At 47.8% G+C, this 22879-nt stretch overlaps 1 protein-coding gene across 4 annotated transcripts in view; it reads left to right on the forward strand.

Annotated features, from left to right (window-relative positions):
- The first annotated feature begins 1655 nt into the window (after positions 1-1655).
- Positions 1656-22879, forward strand: part of VGLL1 (vestigial like family member 1) — an 86769-nt gene continuing 65545 nt past the window's right edge. For 3 of the 4 annotated variants that reach the window (XR_013825589.1, XR_013825590.1, XM_079909683.1), the window contains exons 1-3: positions 5860-6389; positions 17553-17972; positions 19513-19572. Coding sequence is in view for 2 of the 4 variants with exons in the window: in XM_079909683.1 (XP_079765809.1) it covers positions 6188-6389; positions 17553-17972; positions 19513-19572 (682 nt within the window). In the remaining 2 variants the exon portion in view is untranslated. Of the gene's footprint in view, positions 1724-5859; positions 6390-17552; positions 17973-19512; positions 19573-22879 lie in introns of those variants that run through there. The other variant, XM_079909682.1, reaches the window with a different exon arrangement.

A 22879-nucleotide genomic window follows, 5' to 3' on the forward strand; every position in this document is an offset into this window, starting at 1 on the left:
TAAGAGGACAGAGAGTGCGAGACGCTGCTGACGTGGATAGGATGATGAAGGGAGGCTTCTCGGAAGAAGTGACTGAGCCCAGGTTTAAATGAAGGGGAGGGCAAGTCAGGAGGGTGTCAGGGGGGTGAGCATCCCGGGGAGAGAAAACAGTCAGTGTGAAGACGACAGGGTGTTTAACTTGTTCAAGGACCAGTCAGGAGTGAGTGGGGCTGGAGTGGAGCGAAGGGGACGGTGGTAAGAGATGAGGACAGACAGCAAAGGGGAGGGGGGCGGGTCACGGGCCAGGAACAAACACCACTGGAAGATTTTCAACAAGGAGTGACAGGATTTGATGCATGTCCTCAAACGATCACTCTGGCTGTCTTGGGGTGAAGGATTAGAAAGGGCGAAGGGTGGAAGTACTGAGTCAGTTAGGAGGCTGTGGTCCGGGGGAGAAATGATGGGGGTTTGGACGAGGGTGAGCAAGGTGGAGGTGGCGAGAAAGGATGGAAACCATCAACAGGTTTCCTTCTCACTTAGAGGAAAAGCCCACAGCCTAAGCGTGGCGGGAGAGGCTGTCTGTGCTGTGGCCCCATCTCTCCTCCCTCCGCCTCTCCAGACGCACTGGCCACCTCGTTCTTCTGTGAACAAGCCAGGTGTGAACCTGCCTTTTGTATTAGATGTTCCCTCAGATATCAGGAAAGCAGGTAACAACATGGTTTCCCCCCGGGGTTCTGCTCAAACGTCACCTTATCAGAAAATTCTTTCCTGACCGCCTTGGATAAATGAGACACTTCCTATTCCCTGTCTCTGCTTCGTTTTGCTGATTAATTTCTCCTTGTACTTACTGCCATCTGACAAGTCCACATAACGTACAAACATAGAACGTGTGTATATTTATTCCAGGAAGGCAGGGATTCGGTCTGTTTTGTTCACTATGGAACAGAACTCCCAGAATAATGCCTGGTATAGAGTAGGTGTTTAATAAATATCTGTTAAATTAATATGATTGAAACAGAGAATGGGAGAAGCAAAGGACGGCTCCAGGCTTTGGGGTCTGAATGGTGGGTGCCACTTACTGAGGTACTATTGAAGATTTTTCAGGACGAGGGCTGGGACTCCTTTGCTCCAAACCTGCAGCTGGAGTCCTGAACTGCTCCATCTCTTGCCGGTTTGGAGAAGTCCTCAATCCCTCTGGGCCCCCTGGAAGCCTGAGAAAGTCCAGAATCCTAGGGGGTTGGGCTCCCCTTCTCTTCCCAAGGGGAGAGAGGACGAAACTAGAGACCAGCCAAACTTCCTGTCTGTTCCAGAGACTGAAAGTCACATCACTTGGATCCCAGCCCCGCCACTGAGGCTTCAGACATTACTACTCTGTGTGTGGTTTCCGGGCAAACAATTGGCCGCCCACTTTAAGAGACAATATCGCTAAGTGCTTTTTTTTTAATGCAAAAAGAAAGAAATAAAAAAAAAGAACTACCTATTTTCCTCATTCCTGCAGGTGCCCAACCCGATTGACTTGTTGGAGTACATTTTCTGCATTCTTAATAGATAGCTAGCAGGAAATGCCTCGTTTAGGCTCTGCTAGAAGGGTAGAAAGTAGCAAGGGGAGGGCACAAGATCGCCAGGCCCTGCTCGGGCCGGCACTGAGCTGCTCTAAAACGGGCCAGGCGGCTCCGGCCATCAAAAGGTACGTTTGCCCGGCCATAGCATCTTCCTGTGTCTCCGCCGATGGTCGAGAATTAAGGTAAGAGAAGGTGGGGACTTTGGGGGAGACAGGAGGGATGGGAATTCAACTGGGAAGGAATCGGGGCTGGGGGCGGGGTGGTGGTGGAGGGCATCACATGCTCTGTTCAGTGAGATACAGTCCGGTCCCTTTGGGGTTTTTGTTCCAGGTGATCACCTCTTTGACTTCCCATCCCACCGCCGGCGTGCTGGGTACCATTTCGCAGAAGGGTGGTAAGCACGTCAAGGTAGGCAGCCTGGTAGAAGTCAGGTCAAACCGTTCCTCTTGGATTCCACGTTAAAATATTTGTGCAGAAGACCGAGCAGTATTTTGATGCCTACTTGGTGTCTTGATATTTTGTGCGTTGGGGAAACTGCAAGTTACAGTGGGCTTTTGTAGTTCTGCTGTTCGAACGGCACAGCTGACAAAGCTTGGACAAGGCCGAGGGTTTTGTCAGCAAGAGACTTTCGCTACAAAGCCAGGCGTCGATACAGAAACATCTTGGCTAGGAAAGTCCCACCCTTTCTTCTGCCTCGTTGACCTCCCATTAGATCCAGCTTTGCGGCCCCCCTTCTAAGTCAAACCCACCCCACCAATTCACTCCCAAATAAAGAAGAGAGCCCTCGAGGAGGCTTCGTGTGGGGATGAAAGAATTAAATCAGATAACAGTTCTCAGAATCTGAATCGCCCGCAAATACAGATCCTCGCCCCTGAGCTCTGAGTACAGTCCGGAGAACTGCTTATCAGCTGGGTCCAGAGCCGTAACCCAGGGCTTTCCTTTCGAGTATGTGTCATGTGTTTGGTGAGGAAAAGAGAGGGGCACGGGCAGGTCTCGGGGTTTATTCAGGATCAGCAGTTGTGTAAGGTCTGAGCCCCCCAGGTGAGGGCGCTGAGACGGTGCTCTGACCTGCTGTATCGCTACGGAGCTAGCCTGTGGTCTCTTACCACGGGGGCTGGCAGCGTGCTTCACCGCCCTGATGTCCCAAGAGTCCGGCCGGCTCTTTTCGTGGCTTCAGGGAGACTTAGCAAAGAGAGGTGGCAGGCTGGGTCAAGCCTGAGCTAGAGAAGTGGCCACTGACGAGAGGGTAAGAGGGCAAAACCCACAAAGGCGCCAAGCGGCCCTTGCCGGTACAGGCTTCCAGAAGATGTGTGCGAGAGCGCACGGGCCGCCTGCCTGCACGCCCGACGGGGAGCCAGAGAGCTGGGTTAGGGTCCTGGTGCGAGTCCCGTGGAGGGGAACGGACGGTTAGCCCCACCAGGTAGTTAGAAAGGGATGGGGAGAAAAGGCCAGACACTGAAGTCAGGGAGACCTGAGTTCAAACCCCAGCTTTGCCACCACCGAGCTGCGTGGCCTGGGCCCTCGATTTCCCTTCTCGAAGCCTGAATTTGCTCATCTATAAAATGGGGACAAGAATACCTCCTTGAAGGTTGTAAAGATTGGAGAAAGTATATCTGTAGCTTCCGACACAGGGTAGGTCTTCTGTAAACTGCCGCTTTAGAAGAAGGGCTGCGTCCACATTTATCATTACTTCGTCATTCACAACACTGTCGCTTTATTTATTTGATTTGCTATTTTTTGAAATATATTTGACGTATAACTTCTGTAGATTTAAGGTGTACAACATGCTAATGTGATAAATTTATATGTTGTCATATGATTGCCGTCGGAGCTATTAATTAGCACCTCTATCATGAGGCATAATTATCCTTTCCTGTTAGTGGTTGAAATAATTAAGTTCAGTCTCTTAGAAAGTTTGATGATTATAATACAATATCGTTGTCTACTTTCACTGCACTGCGCAGTAGAGCTCTAGGACTTACTCACTACTCATGGCATGTTTGTTTCCTTAAACAACATTGGTCCTGCCCCCATCCCCGGGAACGACCATTTTATTCTCTATTTTTACAAGTTTGCCTCTTGAAAATTTCACATATAAGTGAGATCATACAGTACTTGTCTTTGACTTACCGTGTAACGGGCCCAAGGATTACACCTTTGCTTTATTTCTATGAGTCCAAGTATCTGACGATAATATGTGCTTTTTCACTGAGGAATAATTTGCCTTCAGTGAGATGCACAGATCTTAAGTGCACAATTTGATGAGTTTTGACAAATGTCTACATCCACGTGTAACCTTCACCCTCTTCAGGATGTAAGACATTTCCAACACTCCTACGACTTCCCTCTCACCCCTTTCCAAGCCCCACCCCGCAGGCGACCGTTGTTCTTTTATCACCATAGATTATTTGTGCCTGTTTCGTGTAAGTGGAATCATACAATATGTGGTCTTTTGTGTCTGGCTTTTTTCACTCAGCTTAATGTTTTAGTGATTCATCCATGCTGTTGGGTGGATTGGTAGTCTGTGCCTTTTTCTGGCTGACGAACATTCCATTGTATGAAAGTGTCACAGCTAGTTTATTTATTCTCCTGCTGATGGACACTTGTGTTGTTTCCACTTTTTGGCTATTATAAATAAAGCCACTGAGAACATGTAGAAGTCTTTGCGCAGATATCTGTTTTCATTTCTCTTGGTTACATGTGCCTAGAAGTGGGATTGCTGGGTCATGTGGTTAAGTGTACGTTTAACTTTAGAAGAAACCGCCAGTTTTTCAAAGTGGTTGTTCCCGTGTGTTTTGAAATAAGGATACAGTGGATTCAGTTTTCAGGTCGTACCTGTGATGCTTACTTAGCATGGTTGTCACCCGGGGGAAACAGATTGACGTGCTCCATCAGAGGCTTCTGGAGACAAGAGAATCCAGCCGTGACTGAGGCTAGGATTCCGAAAGGAGAACTTTTAAGTAAGGGTCCTCTGCTCACTGCCAGATTCCCTCGTAATGTTTCATCATAATCTGTTGGCACTTCTGGCGGGACCATAAAAGAACAGGCTGCAGAATTCAGACACCCCAACCTCTTCATTTTACCCTAGAGGAATCTGAAGCCCAGAGAGGCTCTGTGATTTCCCCCAAAGGCACACACCCAGCCAAGGGCAAGCCCAGGTCCTCTGACCTGTGACTGGTGTGACTTCCTCGCTTTGTGCTTTTACTGCACGAAATGGCATTTCACCACTCAGCCCATTGTTTACTAAGTGTTAGGTGCTAGAGATAAAGAAATGAATAAGAAATGGTCCCCATCCTCGAGGATCTCAGAGACTAGAGAGGGAGAAGAGCTATTAAACTCTAGTCATTTGCATTATATGCATCAGAATAGATTCAAGGTGTCTTTAGCCAGAGCACGGGGCAAGTCGGATTGGATGGCCAGAGGTGACGAGGCACCCAGACTGGTTACTTCCTGGTGAAGGAAGGCCAGGGCCTGTCTCCAGTGCCCACTGTGTGCCGGTCCCCGCCTGGGTGCAAAAGGACAGCCTCTGCCCTCAAGGAGCTCACAGGTAGAATCCAATGATGGAGGCCAACTTTAAGGCAATTTAGCCAACGGCTGTTGAGCATTTGTTCAATATTAAGCTAGGCATCAGGCACCGTTCTAGGCTCAGAGGAAGCGTGGTGAACAGAGCGCTTTTCCCCAATGTCGCCACAAAATATTAGTGTGAAAAGTGTTCTCTGCATTTGCTTCAGGGTATATCTGTCTGGGAGTTCCCTGGTGGCCTAGTGGTTAGGATTCCGGGCTTTCACTGCCGTAGCCCGGGTTCAATCCTTGACTGGGGAACTGAGATCCTGCAAGTGATGCGGCGCGACAAAAAAAAAAAAAAAAGAGAGAGAGAATATGGGATTCAGAGTCAATTGGACCTGGATTTAAAGCTCTGACATTTTCTAAATGACTCTGGGCAGAGTATATCTGTCTGGAGGCCTCAGAACTGGCGTTGTTTGTAATTGCTAGTTTCTAAGATGGGGTGGGGGTGGGTGCAGGACCCCATCGAACACAGATTATGGCTTCAGAGGGGAGGGAGAATTTGATGTGTTTGATGCTCCTGCGTGGAAGTCGCCAAGGTGGAAAGCAGTGCTTATTAGGGAACCTGAAATTGTCAGTACCCACTGGACTGCTTAGCCAAGCTCTCCTGGGACACTCAGTGCCCTTGTTCAGGGGGATCTGCACGTGCTTTTCGCGGGAGGCAGACACTTCCCCAGAAGGCAAGTTACTCCACTCTTTGTTCTCAGTGTCCCCTCCCTCCCCCTCCTCCCTCCCTCCCTCCCTCTTTCTTTTCTTTTCTTTTCTTCCTTTCTCTCTCTCTCTCTCTCTCTCCCTCCCTCCCTGCCTCTCTTTCTTTTTCATTTCCTGATGCTCTTCTAATCATGCTCCCAGACAATCTTTTTCATTTGTAAGAGGGTCGCTTCAGGACTTGGTAGAGCTCTGTCTTGTTTCCTGGACTCAGCAGCTGCGCAGCTACCCAGGGCCCCAGTGAGAGAGCCCGAACCTTAGGAGCAAACTGCTCGCCCTCAAGGACGCTGCTTCTCCAAACTACAGCCAAGCCGCTTGGAAAAAGAGTACCAGTGACATTTTGCGTTTGCTCCGCAGCTCTCCCCTGTGTCACGATGGAAGAAGTGAGGAAGACCGCCGTCCAGATGCAGAGTCCTATCAAGACTGAATGGAATTCCCGCTGTGTCCTTTTCACCTATTTCCAAGGGGACATTAGCAGCGTAGTGGACGAACACTTCTCCAGAGCTCTGGGCAATGTCAAGAGCCCCCAGGGACTCAGCCCTTCCAGCCAGAGTGGAGATGTGATCCTGAGGAATGGTGAGCATGTCGGGAGAGTGGGGCTGGAATTACCTATCGGGCTATCACGGAAAGACCAGTTCTGATGCCCTCAATGCTGTTAGACGTGTGTATATTTCCTGAAGGCACGTCACACTGTCTAGTGAGAAGCCACACCCTTTTCTCAGAAGTTTCACATGAAAATGGACACTGTTTAGGGAATTCCCTGATGGTCCAGTGGTAACGACTCTGTGCTTCCACTGCAGGGGACACAGGTTCCATCCCTGGTCGGGGAACTAAGATCCCCGCGAGCCGTGTGGCACGGCCAAAAAACAAAAAGGACACTGTTTAATCCAATTGATATACCTATTCCCTTATGTCCTCAATTGTGTTAAGTGCTGAGCTCACTACTCAGTATACAGTAAGAGCGCCACAACTGTTCATTATTAGCACCATTATCTGTACTATTATTATTATTACTACTACTTCTGTCTGACAGGTCAGGAACACCAAAGGACTTGTGATAAGAGCATGCGTGTCCCCCGCGTGTACACCCAGCCTCCTCTCAATTAATAGTGGGTGCTCTGGGGAGCAGGGCCAGGGCCAGAGGGAGGCAAATGAACTGTCTGGCGGCATCCCTCTCCCCACCCTTCACAGCATCAGGGGTGTCTATTGCACAAGCTCTTGGGTCATTTTTTTTTTAATAATAAGCATTCTTTCTTTTCAAAACACATTTCAAGACAGCTATGTCAAAAGGCGCCGCGCTCACGTGCTGAATGTCTCCAAGTGGGACCTCTGCTTTCAGACGCCAACACCCTGGCTGGCCAGACTCTTTCAGTCTGGGCAGGGAGTGGGTGTATTAGCTGATATAGCTTTTCAGAATTTGCTTCTCTCCCAGAAGTAACTTTTCCAGTCAGGTGACGTGATTTCCTCAGAGACTCTTGGGACTTCAGGAAACATGTGGAAGGGGGTGTAGCAGCAGCAGATCCTAAAGGAAACACTGGGCACCAGGGGCTGGGTGGACAGCGGGGAGGTGTGCTGTCTAACGGTGTGCTGAGCGCTTTAGAGCAGCGGCAGGAATGGCTGCTCTTGAGTCGTTTGGGGAATTGACATGCGGTAAGTGGGATTCACAGGATCTAACTGGCTCCTGGGAAGGGTCAAAACCGCAGGCTCTTCATGCCTAGACAAGTCTGCTCACTTTGGGTATTTGACTCTGGGTTAGTTCTGAACACTTTGGCTTGGATATATTACAATCCCTTCTTTGTCAGCGCCAGCAGTTCATGGTCCCTCACTTCTATCCTGCTCGCCTTGTAAACCCAACCTGAGATAAAACCAACTCTTGTCTTATTGTCACATCTCTTCGCTTCATTTTGCAGCAAGACTTATAACTGGTGTCCATGGACTCTCCGTCCTCTTCCTCTCCTCTCCTGCTCTCTTGAATCCACTCCACTCTGTTTCATCCTCAACACTCCTTGAAACCACTCTTATCCAGGCTAGCCGGGGACCTCCACTTTCCAAAGCCAAACGTTCCTTCTCTGTCCTCATCTTAGCTGAGCCATCGTCAGCAACGTTTGCTGCAGTCGACTGCTCTCTCTTGTAAACACCTCCTTCACTTGGATTCCATAATGTCACACCCTCATGCTTTTCCTCCTGGCTTCCTGGTTACCCTCCTTCTGTCTCCTTTGCTGGATGTCCTCTCCTCTTCAACGCTTCAACTCCTAAACATTTGAGGGCCCCAGAACTCTGATCTCAGACAATTTCTCTCTCTACACTCACTCCCTAGGGGATCTCTTCCAGTCTCTTGGTGTTAAATACCATCTATATAAATACCGCCTGTGCGCTGGTCAATTCCAAACGCGTATCTCTAGCCCAGACTGGATTTCAGACCTATCTACACAGCTGTCTACTTGATACCTTCATTTCACAGAGCTAATAGGAATCTCAAACCAAACAGGTCCCAAGCTGAACTCTTAGTTTCCCCGTCACCCTGCTCCGTCCATAAGTGGCAGCTGCATCCTTCCAATTAATTGGAGTCATATTTAACTGCTCTCTTTATCTTATATCCCACATCCAATCCTTCGAACAATTCTGTAACTTCTACCTTCAAAATATATCCGAGCTCTGACCACGTGTCCTCACCTCCACTGCTGTCCCCTTGGTCTGCGAAGCCGTCTCCACACCCCCGCCCCGGAATTTTTTTTTTTTTTTGTGGTACGCGGGCCTCTCACTGTTGTGGCCTCTCCCGTTGTGGAGCACAGGCTCCGGACACGCAGGCTTAGCGGCCATGGCTCACAGGCCCAGCTGGTCCGCGGCATGTGGGATCCTCCCGGACCGGGGCACGAACCCGCGTCCCCTGCATCGGCAGGTGGACTCTCAAGCACTGCGCCACCAGGGGAGCCCCCCCGGAATTTTGCAGCAGCCTCCTCACCAGTCTCCCTGCTGCTGCCCTTGCCCCACTTCAGTCTATACCATTAAATTGAAAGTCATACCATATGACTTTTCTGTTTGAAATCCTCCACTAGCTTCTCATCTCACTTGGAATCAAATCCAAGGTCTTTAATGGGGACCTCCCTGGCCTGGGCCCCTGTCATCTTTCTGCTCTCATATCTTACCACTTCCCACCTCCCTCACTCCAGTGTAGCCTCCTTTCTCTTTGTAGAACTTGACAAGTACAGTCCTGCCTCAGGCCCTTTGCACTTCCTCTCCCCACTTCCTGAAATGCTCTTTCCCCAGATAACGGCATGACTTCCCCTTTCTTCATTCAAGTCTCCATTGGAATGTCATCTTTTCAGACAGGCCTTCCCTGAACGATCTATTTAAAAAATAGAAGTCCCCACCCTGTCACTCTCTGTCTTACCCTGTTTTATTTCTCTTAGCATTTGTCACCATGTGGCATATTATATATTTATGTGTTTCTTAGCTCTTCCTACCCCCTAGACTCTGAATTCTGTGGCAGCAGGGACTCAACCTGTTAACTGATGTTTTCCAAGTACCCAGTCTAATGTCTGACACATGGAGGGTGCTCAATAAATATTTCGTGAATGAATGAAATTGTGATTTGTAGAGCTCTTTTTTAAAAAAAAATATTTATTTATTTATGGCTGCATCAGGTCTTCGTTGCGGTGCGTGGGCTTCTCATGGCGGTGGCTTCTCTTGTTGTGGAGCATGGGCTGTAGGTGCGTGGGCTTCAGTAGTTGTGGCACATGGGCTCAGTAGTTGTGGCTCGCGGACTCTTAGCGCAGGCTCAGTAGTTGTGGCACGCGGGCTTAGTTGCTCCGCGGCATGTGGGATCTTCCCGGACCAGGGCTTGAACCTGTGTCCCATGCATTGGCAGGCGGATTCTTAACCACTGCGCCACCAGGGAAGCCCCCTGAAGTTGTGACGTGGATCACAAGGTGTTGATTCTGTCAATTATGGAGTCACTGTAGAGAGAGATTCATTTGGTATATGGCTTTAGAACCAGGCAGCCTGGGGCGGGGCCTGCTTCACCATTGATCAGCCATGTGATCTCAGGGCACAGCACTTCATCTTTCTGGGCCTCCGTTCCCTCATCTGTAAAGCTGAGTATTATTGAACTAGAGAAGGAATCGATGAGATAACGCATGTCAAAGGGCACATAGTAAATGCCATGTAGGTGGTAGTTACTTTTGCGGTGGTGGTGTGAAGGCTTGACGCATGTTTCTGAAGGGCTACAGTGGGTACGAGGGCCCACCTTCAAAACATCAGGATCAAAGGCCCCTCCCGTCAGCCCCCAAGTTGTCCAGGTGCTTCTGCTGGGTGGCTGCTGCCCTGTTTCTTATGCCTTCTGACTTTGCTCTGTATTCTGTGAAGCCCCTGCCCGCCAAGGGAACTTGGACATGGCCTTATATCTTGCCCAAGCCAGCCTTCCCAGGCCAAACAGAGAGGCGGCTTTCTTCTCCACCTACCTTCTGGGTTGTTGCATTTTCCGTGTGAGAGTCTCACAGATCCCGGGACTGTGAAGATGTGTCTCCCTCGCAGCGCGTGGTAGGGGCTAGGCCAATGTTCGTTCGTCTAGCTGCTTGAACAAATGAAGGAGAAAGTCCGTCTTCCTCAAGGCCTCTCATCGCAGTTAGGAGTCAAGTTTCTCATAAGCTCTGCTGCCTCCGGGGAGGGTCCCCTGAAAGGAGGCGGGTCCCCAGTTGTTCTCACTGGAAGTGTTACATGAGATGCACGTAGCTTCGAAAATAGTGGGAAATTCATTACTGACCCTTAGCATCCTCTCAGCCTCTTCAGGCCAGTCCCAGGCTGCCTGGCCCTACAGAGGCCTCAGCTAAGCCACACGGAGAACAGGCTTCCATTCACGGGCTCCCATGGCGGGCTCACCCACATTCTAAGGGTGCTCTGTCAGGCCAAATACGTAAAGCCCAAACACTGAGGCCCGTATGGCTAGGAAATGCCGTTGAACTTCCTGGCTGCTTTTCTCAAATCAAAGTTACTTTTTTATTTACTTAGGTATAATTTATACTGGCCCTACTTGTAGAAAAGAAAACACAAGCTGAAAGTATCTTTGAATTATCTCCCTTTTAGAAGGACGTTGGGGATTTTAGAGTAGGTAACTCGAGAAGCTTCAGAAGTTAGTATTTCTGGGGTCACGGTTCTGGTACACTACCACCCTGTATTCTTCCTATCCCAGCCTCGAGCCCAGCCCTAGGCCTGGCAACATGGTCAAGGGCTGCTGAGAAGAAGGTATACGTACAGCCTGAGCCCTCAGAGGTCTTTTATAGCCAGTCTCCTTCTCTTGCCCCCTCCAGAATCCAGTCGGGGTGGGGAAGAAACACTGGGTTTCTTCCTTTCTTTTTTTTTATTTAAAAAAATTTTTAAAAATTGAAGTATAGTTGATTTACAATGTTGTATTAGTTTGAGGTGTATAGCAAAGTGATTCAGTTATACATATATATGGATCTATTCTTTTTCAGATTCTTTTCCCTTATAGATTCTTAAAAGATATTGAATATAGTTCATAGAGTTCCCTGTGCTGTACAGTGGGACCTTGTTTTTTATCTGTTTTATATATGGAAGTGTGTATCTGTTAATCCCAAACTCCTAATTTATCCCTCCCCCCTTTTCCCCTCTGGTAACCATAAGTTTGTTTTCTAAGTCTGTGAGTCTGTTTCTGTTTTGTAAATACGTTCATTTGTATCATTTTTTAGATTCTACATATAAGTGATAGCATATGATAGTTGTCTTTCTCTGACTTACTTCACTTAGTATTATAATCTCTAGGTCCATCCATGTTGCTGCAAATGGCATTATTTCGTTCTTTTTTATGGCTGAGTAATATTCCGTGTGTGTGTGTGTGTGTGTGTGTGTGTGTGTGTGTGTGTGTGTGTGTGTGTGTGTGTGTGTATCTCATCTTCTTTATCCATTTCTCTGTCCATGCACATTTAGGTTGCTTCCGTGTCTTGGGTTTCTGTTTTAGTGTGAATATCTGCATGAGGTATAGTCATGCTAGTTGTTTATGGCCCCTGCGAACCCTGATGACTTCGTGTCTTCCTTCCCAATGAGGGAGAGGACTCTGCACTAACTTACAGGGAGCCACACTGGGTGCCAGGTGCTGTGCTGTAACTGCATTCACTTCAGTCCTTTAAATCCACTACAACTGATAAGGGTCAAAGCTGGGTAAACAGAATCTATGGTGTTAGGAGACAGGAGAGGGGTTACATTTGGAGGGGTTTAGTGATGGGAAAGGGGGCTGAGGAAGGCTTCTGGAGTGACCGTCATATTCTGTTCCTTGATCTGGGTACTCATCACTCAGTTTGTGAAAAATTTTTCCCCCCAGCTGCACGCTTATACTTGTGCATTTTCCTACATGCGTGCTGTACTTCACAAAACCACTTTACAATGGGTATTAATAGCTTCACTTTACAGAGGAGGAAACTGCATCCCAGAGAGGGTAAGTGACGGATGGGTCACACAGCCCAGTGAGTGATAGAGATTGAAGCCCAGAGAGGGTAAGTGATGGGATGGGTCACACAGCCCAGTGAGTGATAGAGATTGAAGCCCAGGTCAGTCAGACTCCAGAATCAGTCTCTTGACTATTCCACTGTGTTGCCTTTGTAGACCCTGACGACACCCCAGCCAGAGAGTTAATGCCTATTAGGACTCTCACTAATAATGTTTATAATGACTAATATTTATTGAGCACTTCCTGTGTGCCAGACCCTTTGCTAGGGGCTGTCACATGAATTATCTTACTGAATCTTCAGACCAACCTATTGGTTAATTCTCACCATGCCCATTTTCCCGGTAAGAAAACTGAGGCTCAGAGAGGCAAATGACTTGTCCAAGATTCCACAGCTAGTAAGGGGCAGCTGTTCACAGCCAGATCATTTGATTCCAGATACTGAGCTCTTAGCTACTTTCAAAATACTAGTACACTTTCTATGTTTAATCTCCTATTTTCAGTTGGGAAAGGGAACCTGGATAATCAGCAAAAGACTAGGTAACCCAGGCAGGAGGCCATGAAGGAGGGGGTGGGACTGAATAGGACCCCCCCCCCTGAACTGGGTGCCCTGGAACAGGACTGTCCTCCATAAGCTGTCTCTGCCTCTGGTGTTATTTCAGCCGTCGGCTAATACAAAGAATATCCTCTTTGTTTCTGGGATGAATGAATCAGGCAGGTCAAAGTTGGGACCTTCGTGGGGCAAGATATGTGTGTGTGTTCAGAGGGATCTCGGCTTCAACTTCATCATAAAACAGCATTTATATTAAAGGTGGAGACGGGACAGAGAAGGAGGAAAAGATGGGTGGAAGGTAATCGGGCAATTATTTCACAGCTGTGACAGGTTCACTGAGTCAAGTGGGTTCATAAATTTTTACTTAACTAAATTTTTCTAATCACAAAAATAATGTGTCAAGTTTTGAAACTTTAGAAAACACAGAAGCATCCAGGACACAAAACGACATGTGCATCTACGTGCACATACTAAGTTTTACAAACTAACATCATTTTGCACATCATGGCTTGTAACTTGGTTTTTTAACCGACAATAAGCCGTATGTATCTTTATTGCCGTTACATGTTCTACTACAACATCATTTTATGGCTCAAGAGTATCCTTTTTATAGATGTACCAGATCTATTAAAATTTTCAGACATTTAGATTGTTGCCAGTCTTTCACTATATGTAAATACCACATCGAATATCCTTGTAGCTCAATTTTTGCAGGCATCATTGCTTATATTCTTAAAATAAATGGCTGTAAGTAGAATGACTGCATCAGAGTCCACTCAAATTTTAGGGTTTCGATAGCTACTGACAAATTGCTCCCAGAAATGTTATGCCCATCTGCCCCCCCGTCCAGCCACGGGAGTGTGTGAAAGTGCAGGCTCGCTGCATTCTTGCAGTTATGGGAGACAGAACCAGTGAATGAAGTCTGAGCCTGAGAATCAGCCAGCTTTATACCTACTAGCTACGTGTGGCCTTAGGCGAGTTCGTTTAACCACTATTTTCTCATCTGGGTTCCTGTGAAGCTCACGGGAGACGCATCCAGAATGCTAGATAAAGAGCCTGGCCCATAGTAAGTGCTCAATAAACAAAAGCTCTTCTAGACGTACAGTTGTTCCTGCCCACCTCTGATGGATTATTTCTGGGAAGGTACACACCAAGCCAAGGCTTCTGAAATCTCTCTCATAGCCAATACCTACTCCATCCTCCACGTCAGCCCCGAAGCGCTGCGGCTGCCACTGCTTCCCAGACGCCTTGGCTTTGTCCTTTCCTGCCCTCCCTTCTGTGCTGACTGAGGGCAAGGAGGCTCCTCAGGCCTCATGCATTACCAATTTGCTTTTTCCTGGTTGATTCTATGGAGTGTTGCAGACCAGGGGAGAAACCCGTGAATGTGAGCCTACACTGCGTTTCTAAACCAAAATAATACTAATAGTAACCACAGCAACAGCTCTCACTTCTTGAGTGGCTACTAGGTCCCGGGCACCATGCCAAACGCTTTACATGTATTGTCCCCTTCCATCTCACAACAGCCCCAAGAGGCTCCGAGACGGGAGGGGACATGCTCGGTGTCACACGTATAGGAGGTGGCAGAGCTGGGATTGGACTCCCAGCCTGTCTGGCCTCAAAGTCTGTGCTCTTAGACCCTCTGCGTGCTGCTCTCGTCCACAGAGAAGGATTTAGTGGGGACTGTGTGTGTGCGCGTGTGTGTGTGTGCGCGCCAGTATGCCTGTGCACGTGTGAGGGCACACACGTGGGTGTGCCTTCATTACAGTAACGTTTAGTCAGGGCCCACTCTGTGCCAGGCACTGTGCAAGTTCCTGAATATGTGATGGTGAACAAAAGAGAAGGGATCTCAGTCCTCTTAGAGCTTACTGGCTAGTGGGGAGGACCGATAGTGAGGGAAGGAGGGCAGGAGGGAATGGAATCACAGGTTAGGCTTATGCCACGGAGCGGTAAGCAGGGCATAGTCACAGAGTAGCAGGCTAACACCCTGGACATTGGCAGCTCAGGGAGAGCCTCTCTGAGGGGGTGACATTGAAGTTGGTGTGTCCAGAAACTAGTCTGGAATGGGAGACGGGACCACCACGCAAGGATAGAGTGGAGGGAGGGTCCTCTGGGGTGGAAGCAAACTCTGATGCCTGGAGGTGTTTTCTAGAAGGTTCTGGGGTTCTCAGCAGTGTCTATGGGTGGCATGGGTGGTGCCTCTGGGTTTGCTTAGGATGCCAGAGAATAGCTAGCTATTTTCACCCTAAAAGGGCAGGGTGGGAAATGGAGACTTGCGCTCTCTGAACAGGACCTGGTCTTAGGACCAGAGGCCTCAGGAATGCTAGAGGCATGGATGGGACTAAGAGGCTGGGGCTACATGTTCAGAGTTGGAGTAGAGGGGATGGAAGCCTTTTGTATTCCTACTGAAAGAAAAATCCAGCCTGGGAGGGAGGGGGAGGGGCAAAATAGGAGAAAGGGATTAAGAGGTACAAGCTACTAGGTACAAAATAAATAAGTTACAAGGATGTAATGTACAGCTCAGGGACTATAGGCGATATTTTATAGTAACTTTGTATGGAGTATAATCTCTAAAAATACACCTGAAACTAAAATAATATTGTAAGCCAATTATACTTTAATTTAAAAAAAAGACTAAAGCCACATCTACTTCAAGACATCACAAGATAAGAGGTGGTTAACATTTCACAAACACTGCCTAGTGTCACCTTGAAGGAAAAGAAAAAGAATGAGAAAAATCCAGCCTTCCCTAAGTGTCCCCAAAGAGCTCCTTGCCCGCTCTCCATTCATTAGTGTAGGTTGGGGTTTGAGAAGGCAGCAGAGTCTTCCCTAGGGCTCCCTCTCATCTCCCAAGTAGCTAAGAGGGGGATCTTGGGTAAGGAAGTGTCACCAGGACCACTTCTAGCGGTGGCAACCGGGAGTCACTCCAGCGGTCCCCAGGATAGATGGCCGTGGTTGTTGGAAGCTGTTTGCCCAAGCAGCCTGGGAAAGAGGCCCACCAAAATCTAGGGTCTCTGCTCCACGGGACACCGCACCCAAGCCTGCTCTGGCCAGGTGCTTTCCCCAGGCCACCCAAGGCCCACCATTGGGTTGCTGTGAATTCAGGATTGGGCCACATGCTCCAGCCAAACTGTGCTCTGGTGCACTCAGTGACCAAGTGTGACCTCGGCCAGAGGCGCGCCACCCACTCCCCTTAACGTTTCACTCAGAGAATTCTGGAAGGGAAGCAGTTTTTTAAAATATTCAAAACACGCTGGGGCCTTGCCTTCCACTTTTCAAGTGTTCAAAACCTAGGTCCTGTGCATGAGATCTGTGAAGCCAGTTCAGATGGAAACTGCCCAGTTATCAGAGGCCACGCACTGTTTCTCATTTGTGCTTAGGACATGTTCTGTGCCCTCATTCAATACGAAGCACAAACAGTGGTTAGCCTAAGTCAGCTTAATCACTGTTTGTGCTACACAGCGCCCTGAATTGCTACTAGCCCGCAGATAACAGTTTTCAAAAGTAACATCCATCCCCAGGAACAAATCTTCATACGCTTCCTTGCCCTTGGCTTCATTAAAAGTAGCCACCCATCGCCCATCTCTCGTGAGCGCTGGGAAAAGTTGGGCAGAGTATCTGTGCCGTGTAGGTTAGGGCTTGTTTTGCTGTAGTGGTGGGTGGGACACTCCAGTATCACTGGGCTGACCTCTCAGACAAAATCCAGGCAAATTGAACATTCAGGGGCACTGGGACAGGTGCAGGAGGAGGGGGATGGGGCCTGACAGCCACACCCACGCGCCCTCTGCATTATCTTGGATAGATAAGAACCTCCAGGCTTTGAGCGCCATCTGCCAGAGTTCGCTCTCTCCCTCCCGCCCCTCCTCCTTGAGTGGGTGTTGAGAATGGGGAAAACGCCCGTCCATGTCATGGGCTGCCCGAGACGCTTCGAGAACTCTGATTCAGCAGCTGTTAGAGGCGCAATTTGAACAGTGTCTCTGAGACCAAAGGAGACTCCATCCCTACTAGCTTGTCCACAAGAACTTTGCAAGAAGAAACTGAGTTGCTGCTTGACCTTGAGCATTTTGCTTTCGCAGGAAGAGGTTCAAGCCACCACTTCCCTGCCCATCACTGATCCCTCCAGCTCAGATCCCTACTTGGCTAATCTGCTTGGCTAACTTGGTCCAGTCTGTTAACATCCCCATGCCCCAGACCTCTCTTGAAAGTGGGGTTTCAATCCCTAGAGTTGTGTGATGCAAGCAAGTATTAAACCCTTTGTAAAGTTCTGTGGAGTCCTCCTATTCGGTGTGTTCCAAGCACCAGCTATAAAATAAAGCCAAACAACGGCAACAAACAAACACCAATCACCTTTAACCAAGTAATTCTACTTCTAGAAAAGTTTCCTTGAGGGGCTAGTTGGACAAGGGATGTACTGCCTTATGATGGGATACCTGCAGCCGTTTAAAAAGCTGGTGTTGGCTCTATTCTTTGCTCTGGGAGGATGTTTGCGATATTTTAATAATGCAAAAGCGACCTTGAAAACAATATGTGATGTGAAAACAATGCATACATGAATAGAAACAAATCTTAGGAAGAAGTACACCTAAAGGTAGACAATGGCAGTCTCTAGATACTATGCTTAGAGTGATTTTTTTTACAATTAAAAAATAGTATATATTAACCAGAAATAAATTAAGCTAATTCCATTTTGAAAACAATACATAAAACTGTCTTCTAAATCTTTCCTTCCCAGATAGTGGCATGCCTCCAAATCAGTGGCGTTTCTCTTCTCAGTGGACAAAGCCACAGCCGGAAGTATCTTTTGCAAATGGTGCCGCCAGCTGCAGCTTGAGTGGATCTGGTCCCATGGCTGTGGATCAGTATCCAGTGTCCCTGACCGGGAGCCCTTCCATTCAGCCTGGCGAGCCGAGGCATTTCTCCTCCCTCGCCAGCTCCAGCTTCCCAGAGCTTGGCTACCCTCATGCCTTTTCCACTGGGCACTCGGTTCCAGAGACCCAGCCTGATGGGAAGTATGAGCCCCTCCTAAGTCTCCTCCAGCCAGAGAGATGCCTAACCCATCCTCAGGAATCTGCCTCGTGGGAGGATGGCAACTCTGCCCAGACGGCCGGAAGCATGGGATTGCTCTTCAACCTGCCTTCCGGCTCAGCCCACAGTAAGGAAATGCCTCCAGATGCTTGGAGGATTGCCTCTGATTGGTTGTGGTTGAGAGTGAGTTGGCGTGAGATGGGATGTGAGGACGACTTGCTGCCACTCCAGCTACGGGGCTTCTGAGGGATAGAATGTTTTGCTTAAGTTCCATTTGTCTTCACTAGGCTGCGTCGATAGTCACCGTTTAACGACTAAAGGGTTGCATAGATAGCCAGACAGATGCACGTGGCTCAGAGTATTCACCCTGGTCTGCTGACTTGGACTTACCCTAGAAAAATGGGCTGCTGCCTAAGATCTTAGGGTCCTGCACTCACCTCACTGTGAGCTGCCGAATAATCCATTTGTAAGACAGAACTCAGGGACATACCTACAGGCTCAAAACTCTATCCTCCAAACAGGTTGGCAACTTGCAATAATGCCAGACCCCTAGGCAAGAACAGGGGCCATCTATACCATCCATCTGCTCCACACATTAAAATTCAAAGTGACTGGAGGCAGCCCCCTTGCTGCCTGGAGAGCGTCACGGTGCCTGACTGTCTGGGGCTTCTGCTCCCAGACCCACACCCCTCCACAAACGAAAGCATCCTTAAGGCTCATTCACCATTTCATTTACTCACTCACCCGACAGATATTTAATCCTCTGGCTTTCTGTACCCTAGATGAATTTTCTTTCCAGCTCCCTGGTCCATACATATCTGGTTCTAGTGTTCCATGCCTGAAAGAAATTGCTAGAAGCTGCTTTTACTTCCGAACCAAGTATATATATTACACAAAGGGCCAGTCTAGCCCTACCCAGGTCAGGTGCTGTGCTCCATCCTAATGTCGAAAACCAATTTCCCATTAAAATACCACTCCATCATTCCCACAGTTTGATTAGGAATGTACCTAAAGAGTAAATCATAAAAATGTCATGCTTGGGAAACCTATGAGAATTCCCACCCTAGTCCTCTTTTTCAAAAATCTGCTCCTGCTGGATTCAGAGGGACAGATGAGGCCAACTGTGTATATGTGCTTGTGCACACGCACAGCAGAGCCCCGTCTCAACAGATGGTTAGAACACAGATGGCTCAAATCATCACCTCCCAAACATAACAAGCCCGTGCAGTTCAAATCCAATTCAGCAAAGATTTAGTGAGCATCTACTATATGCCAGGCACATCACGGCAAAGCCACCATGCAGGCATTATCCAATTCCTGAAAGTTCTAGACACATTCTCAAACAAATGTTGATCGCTAAAGTCTCGACTGCTACCAACTCTTCAGACTCTCCTACTAATGCAGATATCTGTCAGATTAATTGGTGACCGACGGTCCAGGAGCTGTTGAGGAAGTCAGTGACCCTTGATCAGAAACATTGCCTGTAACATGGGAACAAAACCCACAGGGCCTTCAAAACAGAAGCTTCTCTGTTTTTGTAGCAACTGATAAAATGTCAGGTGTCTATAAATTGAGGACCAGGCGATTTGGGGTTCCCTGGGGGGCTTCTGGGCACTTTCTAACCCAGTCCCCGATTTCATTCCCAATCATGTTTTCTATTTTCCTAGGTAAGAAAATCTATTTCCCCCCTGATGGTGGACCTGCCAGTTCCAGCCTTGCAGTTGAAAGTAAGTATCTGCTTCTGCCTTTGATAGCATGTCTCTGTATCCTGAGAACAAGCTTGTAGCATAAAAACCAGGATCTCCCACGCTCGACAGACACATCAAGGCATTTTTATGGGTATCATGACATTTGTTTCTAGTTTTTGTTCCTGAGAATTGGGCTGCCCAAACCTTTTAGTCATGTCCAATTTTGTCATCATCGTGTAGATGTGGATAAAATCTTTTCATCATGGTCAATATGTTCTTTACAAATGTAGCAATTTCTCATGGAAAGCTGCCCTCCTGAGGGAACATAATAGACTTCATGGTTCCCCAATGAAGAGGGAAGGTGGTAACTTAGCCGTGTGGCTCCAAGTACATCATTATAGTAACTGCTTCCCTTTAAGGAATAAAGAGCTGGTATTACAGCCTTAAAATGCCCTTTTAATACCAATAAAAAGACATTTTCACACTTGCTCTGTGAATAAAGTTTTTTCAGTAACTCAAAAAAAAAAAAACAAACCCAAGATCTCCAGCAATTGAAATGACCCCCATTTCTACTTAGTATTTTCATCCCTAGAATAGGTTTCATTTTGGTCTCAAAGAGCCCGTGCACTTGGTATCTTGTAAAATGTCTTGCCCATTTTCTAATTTGGCTATAAAAGCAACTCTATTGAGTTCTTTGCGCTGGATTTAAGTGAGATAACCAAGGTGACGCAGGAAAACGAACAAATTCATGAGGGCTAGCCTGCTCTTTCCCAGATGTTCAGTTTTCAGCCTAGAACATAGGGCCACCCCGGGACTCTGCAGTCAGAGAAAATGCCACCTGACACCAAAGGCTAGGAGTCTGTCTGGGCCCACGCTCAATTTGAAAGTGATGTCAAATGAGGACAGTCTCAGGGGTTGACATGAGGATTTTCATGACCTGGTGTCGAATCCAGCTTCATTACTTACTAGCTTTAGGAACTTAGCCACGTTTCTTCACCTGTCCATACCTCAGTGGCTTCATTTATAAAATGATGATTAAAATAATGCCCACCTCATCAGGCTTCTGTGAGGATTAATTGAAATAATATATGTAAATGCTTAGAATTTACATTCTAATGGGAATTAGCTCCAGTGAGCCGGGCACAACATAAGGCAGCAAAAAGTGCCTTTCGGGAGGGCATCCTGTGTGCCTTCAGCTGTTCTCCTGCTGTGTGTTTGAGAGGCATCAAGGGAAGAGCTGCCACCACGGCCCCAGATCTCAGGCACTTTACAGTTTGGTGTGGAGTGAGGGTGAGCACGATATATAGGCCTCCCTAGGATGTCCGGTCCTTGAGGGCTGAGGCTTTGAGGGGTGAACCGCCCCATCCTTAGCACCTGCGGCAGTGCCTGGCGCAGAGGTCAGTACATATGTGTCAGATGAATGAGTGCACAGATGCTGGAAACAATGAAAGAACATCGAAAAAGGAAATGGTAAAAATCTATCTGCCCACAGAGTACAAATTAATTTTGTTTGGCACCATTTTGTAAAACAGAAACAAGCAAGGCGCAAATCACCCTCAGGGAGGAACTGGTGGTGCCCAGGTGGGGAGGTAGATTTAAGGTAGCGCGGCTTTGCCAGGCTTCATGGAAGGCTCCGCCTGAGGGGATGAGCCCTGCTGGCCTTCTAATGAATGACATCAGGGTTATCAAGTCTCCTAAGTACTTGTTAAGAGTTTATACATTTAAAAATTATAAGCCTTAGAATTACTAAAAACTTGATGATTTCCGTTGTTCACAGGCCCAAATTAACAGCAGCACCCACACACTGCATCCCGCTCAGTCCCCACAACGACCTTGAGATACGGGTATGAGGACATCCTAGGTGCCTTATACGAGAGGTAGCCAGTAAATAGGGATTGACTGACTGAATAAAGGAATGAGTATGCCCATTTTATAGATGAGGGGACTGAGTCTCAAACAGGTGAAAGGCCTTACTCGCCTTAAGATCACACAGCAGCAGGCAGCAGAGGTATTCTCTCTCTGCCCTTGCCGTGTCCTACAATGATCAGCATCGAAAATTACACGAAACATAAATCATCGAAACAATTCCAACTTAAATCAAGTGTACAACAGTGAAGATTAGCAACTGGTACGGTTGTTTCACTGTATATGGGTTCACTGTCCATCTGTGGCCAGGACACCATCCTGGAATAAGAGGAGTGGGTGCAGAAGACTTGGAAAGCATGCAAAGGAGCAGTATTACCTTGAGAAAGGGCCAAGGGGATGAGCCTTCCATGCAGAGAGCAGTTGACAGGAGGTGGGGAATGGGTACCTGGCTATGCCAATAGCCCCCATCCCCATTGGCCAAGCTGCAGCTGTGGCTTTGGGCAGAGGAGGCAGCAGGGCGTGGGGACGGGGAAGTGGGGTGACTCCCTAGGTGGCTAAAAGGACCAGGAAACCCCTTCAAAACCCATGCTCTTAAGAGAGCACACTGCCAGTTTCCCCATCTTGCCTGGCGCTGAGAACCACAGGGGAGCTCGTGAAATGCCCAGATTCTGTGCCATCACTTCCTGGTTGGTAGCTTTGGCGTGGGACTTGGTCGCCTCTTTATATGTTTGATTCTTGATATATTTTATATTAACCTGATTGGGGGGGGCTTGTTTTTTTTGGGGGGGAGTTGTTTTTTGTTTTTGCCCACGTGGCTTGTGGGATCTTAGTACCCCGACCAGGGATTAAACCCAGGCCCTGGCAGTGAAAGCGCTGAGTCCTAACCACTGGACCACCAGGGAATTCCCATATATTAACCTGATTTTGAAGTGAGCTGGATGAAACTTTCAGGAAGGATTTTGGTAGTTCTGAAAGATTTCCTCTGTGAGACCCCAGATAAATATTTGTCAAAGGAAGGAAGGAAGGCCGAGTCCCCTCCTTCCCCTCCAATATGGCCTAGTCCCCTCATGCAGGTGTCCCACACCCATGAGGCAGAGACCTTGTGGAGAGAAGAACGATCTGCTGGAAGGGTAGTTAGTTGGAGAGACCTTTCTGGAGGGGACTCCCCAAAACTGCGGTGCCGAAATTTTTAGTGAATTTGATTTTTTTAATCTGTACAAATAGACACTGATTCCTTGTACATTTCTTCAGTTTTTACAGGTAATAATAATATTGACATTGCTATTTGCCAGACACGGTGCTCTTTTATTTACATATATAAATCTAATAGTGTATAAAACTGTCTTGGTCCCTGCTCCCCAGAGAGTTAATAGTCTAGTGGGGAAGGTAGACTCCATCAAAAAACCAATAAAGAAGACAAAACAAAATATTTGCAAGTTACGGTAAGTATGAAGGAAGCATACCAAGTGTTGAAATAGAG

Source organism: Stenella coeruleoalba (genome assembly GCF_951394435.1).
Source record: "Stenella coeruleoalba genome assembly, chromosome: X".
In the NCBI taxonomy this organism is placed as follows: domain Eukaryota; kingdom Metazoa; phylum Chordata; class Mammalia; order Artiodactyla; family Delphinidae; genus Stenella; species Stenella coeruleoalba.